At 43.2% G+C, this 12,551-nt stretch overlaps 1 protein-coding gene across 3 annotated transcripts in view; it reads left to right on the top strand.

The window, feature by feature from the left end:
* COP1 (COP1 E3 ubiquitin ligase) overlaps positions 1–12,341 on the top strand; it is a 134,916-nt gene extending 122,575 nt beyond the window's left edge. For 2 of the 3 annotated variants that reach the window (XM_026101024.2, XM_026101025.2), the window contains exons 19-20: positions 8,949–8,993; positions 11,229–12,341. In XM_026101024.2, the coding sequence (XP_025956809.2) occupies positions 8,949–8,993; positions 11,229–11,246 (63 nt within the window). In that variant the 3' untranslated portion in view covers positions 11,247–12,341. The remainder of the gene's footprint in view (positions 1–8,948; positions 8,994–11,228) is intronic. The other variant, XR_003259314.2, reaches the window with a different exon arrangement.
* The last annotated feature ends 210 nt before the right edge of the window (positions 12,342–12,551 follow it).

Raw genomic sequence — 12,551 nt, 5'->3', positions numbered from 1 at the left:
AAAGGGTGTCTTCTAACATCTGAGAAGCCTTCCACCGGCCTCTGACTTGCCAACCGCAGCCTCTGCAGCAGTTCAGAGTGGTGGTCCTTGCTGTGCTTCGGGACCTGGCTGTGCAGTACTCATGGTAGGCTGTGCTTGTAGGGTAGACGGACTGTCTAAGTTGCCGTGGTTTGGTTTGAGAGGGCTTTTCACATTCTGTTGATTTCTGTTTACAGCTTCTGATCCCTGATGGTTTGCAGTTGATCTGCACAAAATCTAAATCTAAATCTACCTGTTTAATTGACAGCACACTCAGGTGGCTTTAGAATTAACGTCTTAGTGTATCCTGTGATGATCTTAATCGGATTTAGGTCAGATTTCTTAACACTCTTATGCAGGCTTGGTGGCATTTTCTTCAGATGGCATATTTGGTTTTTGACGGAAGGAGCATTTGGGAGGGAAGCCTGTGGAACAGTGATAGTAATAGTAATGATAGCACCCCGTGGCTTCATTTTGCAGCGTTACAGCACCGATGGGCAGGGAGGCATGACCTTGGCGAGGGAGAGATTAAATTCATCACCTGCAGCGTGTTGTAATGACTGAGTGCAACAAACAGGAGAAACAGAAGGAGGGAGGGAAGGAGAAAAATGTAACAGCGGTAGGAATGCAGTTCTTGGACCATGCAGTTGTCAGGCTAAGTACTGCATTGCATTATCTGGAATTGCCAAATGAATGTTTAGGGGTTTTAAGTATTAAGAGAATAGATGCTAAAAGCTGTTTTCTCTGAAATAATGCCTAACCATGTCCTGTGGCTTTGCAATATTGATGCTAATGTGTTGCGTGTTTATGTATACATTTTTTGTAGCCTTATTGCAAGCTATATTTATATACTGCTGACACTTTGTTCAAGGCCTTGAGCTCATTGTTTATGGGGAGTGTCTGAAATCCCAGGATATATGACTGTAGAAACAAGCGCCTTTAAAGACCTTGTCATAGATGGGCAGTGGAGCTCAGTATTCCCACCTACAGAGAAGGAGAGAGCTTGTCCTTGGGGTGTGTGTATGTATACGCGTGTGTGTGTGTTGGTTTTTATGTTAATGCCAACATAATTTGGTTTTAACATATGTCTCTCTACCTTGCCTGATGGGGAATGTGCAACAGCTGTTAAAGCTGTGTAGTCTGGTTTGTGGTAGATGTAGAATAATAAGCCTCTGACAAGTTATTCTAATCCCAAATTCTAAATAAATTAGGTGCTCATCAAAAGCAGTTTTGTTCCAGAATCTCTAAATTAGAGATGGTTACTGGTAATGTATCAACAGTTCCTAGGGTGGGTTTTCATGGCTCTTTCTTTTGCCTTTCCACAGCTTTCTCTTTACTCTTCCAGTCAATTTTATGGGCCTCAATTTCCATCTTGAATGCAGAAGACAGCATAAAAATGAGCAAATCAGTAGCTATCTATGTGCAGCTCCATGCACGCATGTGCTTCTGTTTTCTTCTAGCCTAGTCCTCAGTTGCCTTGTTGATCTTGTTTCCTTCAGAGCTACAGGCTGAAAAGAAAGGTCATGTTAAGAAAAACTGATTTCTCACTTGGCTGGGAGGTGGCTTACTACGTATTTGAGTGTGTCATTGGAGCAAGCCTTTGACTGCTCTCTTCTGTGCACCCATATGCTGTGAATGCAGAGACCGTGGTAAATATGATAGCAAATAAGCTTCCAGTTATATAGTATCTTCTTGTGCTGAGTTTGGTCTGAATAGAAGTAGAAAAATACATTAAGTGTAAAATCCAAAAATGAGAAGACTGCTTCTTCAGGAAGGCTTTACTGCAGCAAGAAAGAGGGATATATTCTGTGTATCAAGAGCCACAGTTTAAAAAAAATAATAATAATATGTGGAAGTGTCAGAAAACTTAATTTAAAAGCCTCCATAGTAAAAAGGTTAAAGTATAGAATTGTAGAAAAATGAGGGTAGGGATTAAACAAGATACTGAATTTCTACCTATGCATCTTTCCTCGTGGGGGTCACTTCATCTGGTGTGGAAGCTGCAAACTCTGCATGATGTAGGATGATGAAAGTGCTAATTTGTTTGAAAGCTTCCCCCTGGCGCCCCCCCCCCCCCCATAGGATACTATTTAGTGTCCGTGAATTCCTACGTGAGAAGAGACCATGCACATGTGCATATGATTGTGGGCAACTCTTTCTGTGTAAAACAATCTGGAAGTGTCGCTACCTGTAAATCTATAGGTTAATGTGTTAACAGAATATCTTTATTGTGCTGTGCAGCTGTAATTGTGTAGTATTTGTAAACTTAAAAAATAAAGATTTTATGTTTGCAGCTGGAGCTAGAAAGAAACACGAGGTATTTTTAGACTTATTGAGTTGTTGCTTCCCCCCGATAATCCAATGGAGACTTGATCTCTGTGTACAAAGGAATTACCGTCAAAATGAGAAAAATGCAGTTTCTGAGGATTAAAAAACGTGATTTAGACATGCGTTCTGTTCCAGGTTTAAAGCCCAAAGAGCTGAGTTTCTCTTCTACCAAAGTATCTTGGTATGACATCTTTTGTATGTAAGACCTGTTTCTTTTAAGAACTGCTGCAGTTTAAAGAAATAATTAGTTTCTGCTTGGGCCTGATGCTCGCGGTATAGATAATATTCCATTAAAATTGGTCAAAAGGGATTAATGTTAGGTGGGTAGGATGGCATATAATGTAAATTCCAGAACAGAGAGAAAACAGGTCGTGCACCGCTTTTTATCCACTCCGCTGTGCACTTAGTCATTACTGATGCTTGCATCAAAACAATGGAAGAAAGAAAAGAAAATTCTATGTGCAACGTATGATTCTGCTGGGAGGTGATCTAATGTAGTAGTCTGGCTTTTAAAACCTCGTGATGATGTACACTGGAGGTTCATCTTGCTTCAGAGGTTAGAGTCTGTAATTTTCTTTCAAAAAACAAAAGCGACTTGAGTCATACCACAAGAAAATAACCGAATCTCGGGAATTTAGAGTGAGAAGTCATTATACTCTGCTAATTACAAGACGAAGAGTAATCAGGCATCGGTGTTCTCTTGTGGAACCATTTTCACACATCTTGATGTACGAAAAGGCTTTGCACATGGTGACAATGACAAAAGCTTCAGCAAAATTTGTCTTGAAGGTGGTCTGTAGTCCTAAAAGCAAGCGGCTGAGTCATAGTAGCCATCTTTAGTAAGGAATAAGTAGCTTTACTGGTAAAGGATTTAAATGGCTTTCTATGTAAACAGCACCAGTAGATTTATTTCAACAATGTAATCTTATTCTGCATATAAAAAAATATAAAACAGTGGCTATTTGAGGAAAAGTTGTCTCGCCCATTCTGCTTTTCCCATTCTATTAGCAACTTTGCTTAGTTAGCATCTAGCTCCTTTGAATAAATGTTCAGTCAGTTGGCAAGGAGTCCGTCTGCTTGGAAGAGAATTGCTGACAAACCAGCCATTTTGTTAGCAAAAGTGTCTGCCGGGGAGGGAAGGTGAGAAGAAGTTAATTTAAAAGATGATCTTGAGGAATTCTAACTGTAAATCTATAGGGGGAGAAAAAAAGTAGTTGAAAATCCAGAAAACTAATGCATAAGTCGATGACTTACTGTGCTGTAAGTTTGAGGAAAACACGCTTTATTTGTGCAGTAAAATGGGGATAACAAGGAGGCACAAACTGCATGGCCTGCAATTATTTATAATACAGTGAAAGTCTCAAACAAGATTTGCAGTAGATTACGTGAACAAGACGTGCACGTATAATTTCAAGATATCCATCCTGCCCTGCCACTGGCACTCTAATTATCCCCCAAATCATCCATTTCTTCAGCCCGCTGTGTCACTGCCAGCACTTGTAAAGGTAGGGGAGAGCGCAGAAGCAGGACATGAGCACACGTTGTGTCACTAGTTCTTGAGCCAAGCTTTTCTTTGTCCTCAGTGCGGGACTTGTGGAAAGCGTTGTTGGATAAGCCTTGAGTTTGTTAAAGCTTAGTGTTGTCAGGCAGAGGAGAAACACTTGTGCATCTTTTATGGCTTCTCTCTTGGAGGCGTTAGCTTATGTGCTCAAAGAGCATTGGTGGTTTGATTTCCAGTGCATTTTCCACCCATTCAGGTATTTTGCCTTTGTCTGTTCCTGGTAAGACTCGATTTCACAGGACTGCCACGTTTCCAAGCTATAAAAGTGTATGTTATGCATGCACATAAATGCTCTAATTTGCAGTTTCACTCCCATTAGAGTGACTGAGATGTTTAAAAATCTGCATCAAGACTTCTTCTGTTGTGTAGACAATTTGCCACCTCTTTCCTCGGGCAGGCTTGCACCTGAGAGTGAGAACTTAAATTTAAACTTTAAAAGCGTTGATACTTGTGTGATAACAAAGGAGGAATGATCTCACAGACAAGCACGAGTGATTTGTGTTCATCCATTTTATTTTGAGCCTCTTTGGGACTAGCTCTCTATTTTGTGCTTAAAAAAGAAAGACACTTTTTGCCTGTGATTTTAGCATGAGCTCTTCTGGCAAGATGGGTTGTTAAGTGTGCTTGCTCGCCCCCTTATTACTAAAGAGGGATGGCTAGAGGTGAGCCCCATGCTTACGCAGAGGATCTGTCTGCAGCTGAGCTAATGGGTCTATCTGGAGCTTTCAGTTGCCTTGTTAAGTCAAGTTGCCCGAGCATCAGTGTGTCCCTCTAAGGACATGTGTGTGCCCTGATTGCAGTTTTAAATAGCCATCCATCTGGGCTGATTTTGATTTAGTTTTGCCTTCCTCCCCACCATGTGTTCTTGTACAAAAGCACAAAGAAAGGGTGGAAGAGCTACAACCTCAGCTGTCATTTACTGTCTGTTACAGTGAAGCAGCTCTGACAATTTTCAGGGCTTGTTCAGCCGAGTTTCCTCAAGCTTCACGAAACTTCCAGAGCATTTCTTTTTCTTTTTTATTTTCTTTTAATACTGACTGCTTTTGTGTGCGTACCTGCGGTCAGCCAGACTTTCCTTTCTCCTCCCTTCTTTCCCAATGCAAACTGCTTCCCCAGGGCCATCCAAACCCAGGGCTTATCTTGGAGGAAAAGAAATCAGAGTGCTTCAAAACCCAGTTAGCAGGTGAATAGTTCCATTGAATGATGAATGCAGCAAGTATCTCATCTACTCAAAAGGGTTGCAGGTTTGATTTTGTTTTTCTTTCCACTCAAGAATATGATGCAGGAATTGCCTCTAATGGAGCAATCGGTGAAAGTCTCTTCAAATCTCAAGGGTGAGATGCTCCAAAGTTCCTATTGGCGAGCAAGTCATGCTCGCCACAGTGCTACAATGCAGGAGATAAAGATGTGTCAGGTTCAGGACAGAGGTGCTTGTATCTGGTCCATCTCTTTGCTCTCAGGACTGGTTTACACCTTTCATTTTGCATAATGCCTATCTCCATTTGGATGTGCATCCAGTCTCTGGGAAATACCAAAGATTGGTGGTGAACCCTAGTCCTTCCCAATGCCCAAGGAACTGTCCTTCAGACTTTCCATAATGCTGTCACTCCAGTCAGGGGAAAAGACTCTGGTGTGCACTCTGAGGTGGATGACTGACTGTTCATGAGTGGTCTCAAAGGACTTCCAGCCCTGGAGCATCTCAGAGCCATTCTGGAGCTGTACCCTATGTCAATCTCTGAAGCAATTCCTGAGTTGCACCTACATTTGTCAATTCATCTTTCTAAATTTGTATGTAATGCCAAGAGACAAGAAGATACCTGCTTGTGACGTCCCCAGAGTCTTGCTCTTTTCTATTAACTTGACAAGACCAAAACTCTTAAACTCTCTCCTGTCAATTTTACAGCTGTCCCTGGTTTGTTGAAATGCCATGTTATCTCAGCACAGGGGATCTGAGAGCATCACGCAGCATCTCCACCTATCATTTCTTATCTGCCTTGATGTCTGTAGGAGAGGTTGCTGCGTTTTGTCAGGTTACACAGACCGTGGCTTTCCACAGGGGTGCCGTAATACTTGATGTCAGCAGCTGCATGGAGGAAAATGCTGCTGCTTGGCACACAGTAAACCCTGTCTCTTGATCTCGTGATGTTTTAGGAGCGCTTTCTTTCGGTCTTGTTTTAACAAAGGCAACTGGCACCTTTTGCCTCTACAGTCAGGAAGGGCTGCAGCTGCCAACCACCTATAGCAAGACCCAACTGAGGTGTGTGCTTAGACAACTTGCTCACAGTAATCGATTTCTTCTGCGTAGGCCTTCTCAGGCAGGGTGGATTTCCCAACATCCTTCCTGCCTCTGCTTTTGAAGTTTTTGGCTCCCGCAGAGAGCGATGGGTAAGACCAGACTTTTGACCATGTAGCCCTGTATAGACAGATAAAGTGATACAGGCAGAACACAAAGTGGACAGTGATACCATATCTTTCATGCCTGAGGTATATGGATGCACGTATTGGTGCTGTAGGAAAAATATGTATTCTGTCATACGGGTCATATGGCTGTCTTTTGCGGACGTCTGAGACCTCGCTTCAAGCCATGCTGTGCCAGCACACCCTTGGTACAAATCCAAAAGTCCAAAGCAAGAGTTTATGGCTCCCGCCCAGTAGCATTAAAACTGTAGAATGAGGTAAATGAGGTAACTTGATTCATACATGTCCTGACAAAAGGGTTGATTCAACATGCATATGGCTGTTGTGAGTTATAAATCTAGCGATTACGTGCTATCTGAGCAACTTCACAACTTGCCGAGGTTTTTAATGTGTTGAATATATTGGCCTTTTTACAGGCAACAAAAAAGAAAAAGAATTGTTCCTTTAGAGGATTTTTAAAAAAGTTACTTACCCCGTGTTCCCATAGAAGCAAGCATAATGCCAGAGTGCCTTAACAAGCAAGTCACTGTTTGTTCGATGACAGGTTTGGTGCTAATTTTGCTGCTGTCTGTTCCCGTTTGTGTCGCGGCGTTGCGGATGAAAGCAGCAGAGCAGTGATTAGCTCAGACCCTGCTGAAAAAACAGTGGGTTCTGAAGAACGAGAGAGCGAGAGTATATTACCCTCTGGCGTTTTTATTTTATTTAGCAGGTAAAACTGTTCATTGAACCAGAGTTCATTTACAGTGGTACCCCAGCAGACTGCAGCAGCGGTAGGAATTACCAATCACTCGCAATGCAAGCAGGAATCGTTCAGACCCTGGATCACCTGTACTCCGGAGTTCAACTCTGTTGTGCTGCCCCATAGGTAGCTACCTGAGCCTCCCCCTTGCCTCCAAAACCCCGCTAGGCATCCCAGAGCGATCTGGTCTCTGCTTTAGTCCCCAAATCATTCATATATACTTTCCCAATGGCATTTGGCATTTGATTCTAATCCTGTTAGCCAGAAGCTGGGGAGTTCACAAGATTAGACCCTGTTAGCCACCAAATTAATGGAAATTGGAGTGTGTGCTTCCTTTGAGGATATATTTTCTTAGGAGCTTTGACTTGGAGGATCAGTGGTGAGATACCATCAGGAGTCTTAACTAATCCTGTGATGGATAGTACTGGGAGTGAACAGATCTATTTATAACAATTAGCCCAGTGGTTCACCAAAAGGCTACTCTTTCCTGATAAGTGGGGGTTTTTTTCATGTTAAATAGGATTTTCCTCCCTTAGCTTCAAAGCTGGTGGTTCTGCAAACTTCAGAACCTCGCGGTGAGGCGGTGCTCGACCTAATCTCGTTATGTGCTGAGCTAAGGACAGGCCTGCCTCTGCTGCTGAGCACCAGCGCTCAGCTGGTTCGGGGCTGGCTGTCTCCCGCAGCTCATGCACCGAACGCGACCGCGCGGCTCCCTCTGAAGTGGGTCCATTCTAGCCACTGCGTTTATTAAAAATGCATGTGCTAAGTGATGGGATAATTACGGCAAGTTTGTCTGAGGATGGATAGCAGCGGCGAGAGAAATTGAAAAATGTGTCTGAGGAAAGATATCAGCTGTCTTTAGACAAAACAGTTTGTGGCAGACAGTTTGGCAGCGTGTACTGCAATTACTGGGGCTGCGCGGCTCGGGAAGAGCAGATGCAGGATGCTGTTCTGGGAAGCCCGCTTCAGCCTCTGCTTTGCCGGTGCTGCTGCCCTTGCCCCAGCACTCCCTTGTTTTAGGTTTACTGGTGCTATCCCATTTGTTTGGGGTTTTCTCCCATCTCCTCCTATCTGAATGACTTTGAGGAGGGTTTTTTTTTTTTTTTTTTTTTTTGTGCTTGCTGGTCACATCCAGAATAGGGTCTGGTGCGTGGAGGTTATCTCCTCTCCGCTGTCTGGGACTGGCACTGGGTTTTTGCCTGGGGGATGCCTCGCTGCTGTGACAGGCCATTTGGTTGCAGACAAGCAGGATATATCTAATGGAAACTCTATCGATTCATAGGAGGTAAATAAATGCTGTCTTTCTGATCTGAATAACAGCAGGGCCAAAGCCCTCTCTGTTTTTTTCCCTTCTGAATTTGGTGTATTTGTTATTGCTTTCTGACTGTGGGTAAGATGAAGCTACTTTTTTCCCCTCTTTGTTTTACTTGTCTGAAGTCTGTTGGCTGCGTGAGAGGTGGTGTGGCCTCAGAGCTGGAGAGGTTTTGTCAGGTTGATTAGTCAGTAGTCAGTTTAGTTAAGGCACTAGAGACCTTTGCCATATGCTGCCAAGAGATGAAAATGATTATTATTATTTGCCCACTTCACAGACAGACTGCAAGGATTAATTCATATTTGTAAATTGCTTCTGAGATTTAAAGCTCTATACAAGCACTAAAGATTATTGCTTTCTAATTCTTTAAGGTAATATAACTTTTATAAGAACTTTTAGCCTTGAAAGCATCTTGGAAATGAGAAGAGTTAAGTCCCTTTGAAATTAGATATACTCTAATGTGTAAGATAAAAGGCAGCCACATTGCTGCTGCAAAGGGAAAAAAAGGAAAAAGGGCGGGGGGGGGAAAGCAATGGCAAATTCTGATAGTACCTCTTCTTTTTTTTTTTCAGGAGTCCAATGTGCTGATTGCTGCTAACAGTCAGGGTACAATTAAGGTAAGTTATTTCATGCATCTTCTCTTTAAACGCTTAAATCTGTTGTTAGTAAAGATCAAGGTCACAGAAACTGTACAGCCAGGAGAAACCATTAGAGGAGGCCATCCCAACTGTTTGTAATTTAAATGATATATTTGCCTCTGGCACATGGAGGAACGAGCAGACAGCACAAAAGCAATGAAGCCAAATTAGAGGAAAGGTGTAGAAAAGATGCTGGCAGCCATCCAGCAGCCACCATGACTCTGCCACTTCTTGGGCAGTCATGTGCTGCTTAGATTAAATGTAGGCCCAGTGCTGGTCTTAAGCACATTGTATTTTTCTTGGCTGATAACAGATGCAATGTCTTAGTTGCCACAACAGCCACTGGATTTCTGTATTGGTTTAAAAGCAACTACATGGAACTAGTTTGAATTGAAAGGTTTTAAATTAGTGCTGTCTGCCACAAACACCTACACACACGCACACACACACTCATGTTTGCACACTGATTTTTTGTGGCAGGAAGCAAAGGCTGTGGAGGCTCTGTGTTAACTCACCGGCACTGGCCAAACGCCCTTCTCTCACTGCTGCTGCCGGCACGGCTGAAAGCTGAGCTCTTGATGTGCAGCTGACTAGAGCAATGCTTGAAATGAGCACAGATGCTCCTTTGCTTTGCTTACTGTTAGCACAGGGACCTACTCTTAACAGACAGCAGCTGCCAGTATAGGTTCTTCGGAGAGCAACAGGCTTCACATTATACCAAGAAACTAGTGTTTTGCCAGGCTCTGAACTCTTTGAGAAAAATAAGTCTTGCAGAGTGTCTGTGCAATGCATGTCTGTGCAATGCATGTCCGTCCATGAAATGTCAAGTAATTTGCAAAAGGCTTTTTCCGCCTTTGTGTATGTTTATTGAACAGATTCCCAAGCAAAAAAAGTAACTAAACCCAGGCTGGTACTGAGCGCTCCAGAGAGCATCAGTTCCAAGATGGTCCCAAACTGTGCTCAGAGGCATTTGAGGTTTGGTGGTTAACACTGTAGGCTTGTAGTCCAGAGCTTTGACAGTTTTTTGTAATTGCTGATAAAGGGTTTTACTTGCCATCTTTAAAGTCATGCGCTGGTTTCTTAATCTCATGAAATTGAGGTCCTCTCCCCCCTAATTCTGCACTGCGTCCCTGTGACGATAGCAGTTCTCTGGAACCGCACAAGATTTGATAGCTTGAGCAGTCCTGAAAAAAATCACAGAAAAAGCAGAAATGAGGAGAGTCCGAAGTGGTCTGTATTTGATTTGCATCAAGATATTTTTCCTCCTTCGCAGGCCACTTCAAAACTGATAGAGTAGCATGGTTACTTCTGCTATTGCAATGTGTAATACTCCAGTCTCTTGTTCCTAGGTGGTTTATTTAGCAGGCTTTGGAATTGGTTACTTACTACTTCAGTCGCTTACTTCTTAGTAAAATGGGCAAAACACACAAAAGCTTATGACACCCTTCAGTGAATCTAGCAGCAACAGTAGAGTGATTATAAAGGAGAGATTTTGCTCACGCACTTTGGTTGTTAATAAGAGAAGGCGGAGAGAAAAATGTGTTATTGTGTTAGCCAAAGTTATTAGAAATCTGCTGCTTCCGTTTGAATTTATCAGAACACAGTGGGGAAGGTGTACCAGTCTGACAACGCCTGGAAAAGGACTGGGTTTGCTCTTACAGGGTGGGCACAAACCCAGTCTAATTTGGGGGCAGATGCCATATCTGTCAATAGTCATTGAGACCTAAGGCCCCCTATAGCGCTGCCCAGTAAAGCCACACCTGACACACATACAGCCCCTCTAAGTCACTCAGCAGATGACTCCCCATCTAGTAACTTTTATTCTGCCGTCTCTAGTGGGGGAGATCATGCAGTCAGAGACTATTCCACTATGTTAGCATGGAAAATTGAATGTGAGCAGGAACAGAAAGGGCTGAGAAGAGCAAATCTTTGATCTCCATTGCAAGATTTCAGATAGCTGGTTCACTGGGGTCGGTGAAAATGAGGCAACTGGACAGTCTTGCATCATGCCTTGATTTATCACAGTGTGAGCAGGCATCAAAGTCTGGGTTCTTGCCAAGTGCTTGCCACATTTGTATTGCATTGCTGCATGCTGGTGCATAAAGGGTGGAGACGGAAGGGTCACTCTCTGTCCTAATGATCTGTATGCTGATGTAGGAGACAGTGAATATCATAAACTCCTGTTCTGAATGTCTTGTCTTCCCTGCTAATCAGGTACTGGAGCTGGTATGAAGGGTGCTCTCTCAAGGCTTGAGGTACTTGGTCCTGCTGATATGCTACAGTGTTCATCTGGGATCCTCAGTGGGACAAGAAACCGAAACCACCTTGATGTTCCTCCCCAAAACCATCATGTTTGGGTTTTTTCCATTTATGGACTTTTTAGGACATTCTAAGACACCGGTGAACTGTCTGCCATCAACATTAACTCCACAGACTTTGCTGCTGCTGGTGGTGGTATGGTTGTCTAATTTTTATGATAGGAAAACAAATTCTTTTAAATAAAAACAAAAAGGAATAATAAAATTTATTGAGCCACAAGCTGAAGCTGGAAGATTCTCTCTTGTTGCATATGGGAACAGATTTACTTGGGAAGGGAGCTTACAGGACCACACAGGGCTGTCCTCAGTTGTGCATCTCCAGTTACTTTTATCTGGACTATTCCATCATCCCTATTGGAAAAAGAAAGTCTCTAAGCCTTATCTGGACGTTTAAGCAATTTGCTGTGAGATCACATAATGATATGGTTTAGTTGTTCCTTTGATTTTTTTTTTTTTTTTAGATGCATTAAATGTGTCAGCCAGGTTGACGCCTCTGGAGACTGAAGTCCTCTGGTTATCAAGAAGAGAATGGCAGCTTCCCCTTCCTCCTGTCCTTATGCATCTGCCTTGACCTAAAGGGGCTGCTCCTAAGGAGAGGAGTAATTTGTCCCTTTGTCCACATGCGCCTAGGCCTCTGCTGCCTGCCAACAGAAGTGTGTTGAGATGTGAACTGCAGTTGCCTGGGACCTGGACTGACCTCACCAAAATGTCATGGGATGATGATCTCATCACCACTGATCTGGCTGTGTTTGACTATCCCAGCTAGAGGAGAAGGTTTCTAGATCCACTTACCAAAGCCCTGCACCACTTAACCTCCTACGTGGTCTCATTACGTTTGCCCCTCTCTGCAAATCGTCTGTGGAAGCCGAGCATTTTGAATGTTGTGATAAGAGGGGGAATGAAATTGGTTTGTAATGTGTTTCAGAGCCGTGGTATAAGTAGCCTTATTTTTAATGGTCATGCATACACTTAATTGTACATATGGAGGGGGAATAAACCATGATGCGAAGAGTTGTTGTTACTTTGTTGGCAGAAGAGCCAGGGAGGGAACGCAGCCGATCTTCACGAATGGCAGTCCTAGTGAGCTGCCAGTGTTGCCGCCAGCTCTTTTTCAGCTCAAAAGTGGAGTTAGTGGGCGTAGTGCCTATTTCTAGCTGCATGTGGCAAAGGTGCACTACACACAGTGATACCTGTAGGAAGTGTTTTGATTTACAAGCAG

This window comes from Dromaius novaehollandiae, chromosome 8 (genome assembly GCF_036370855.1).
Source record: "Dromaius novaehollandiae isolate bDroNov1 chromosome 8, bDroNov1.hap1, whole genome shotgun sequence".
Classification (NCBI taxonomy): domain Eukaryota; kingdom Metazoa; phylum Chordata; class Aves; order Casuariiformes; family Dromaiidae; genus Dromaius; species Dromaius novaehollandiae.
This window is presented reverse-complemented; position numbering and strand designations above follow the sequence as displayed.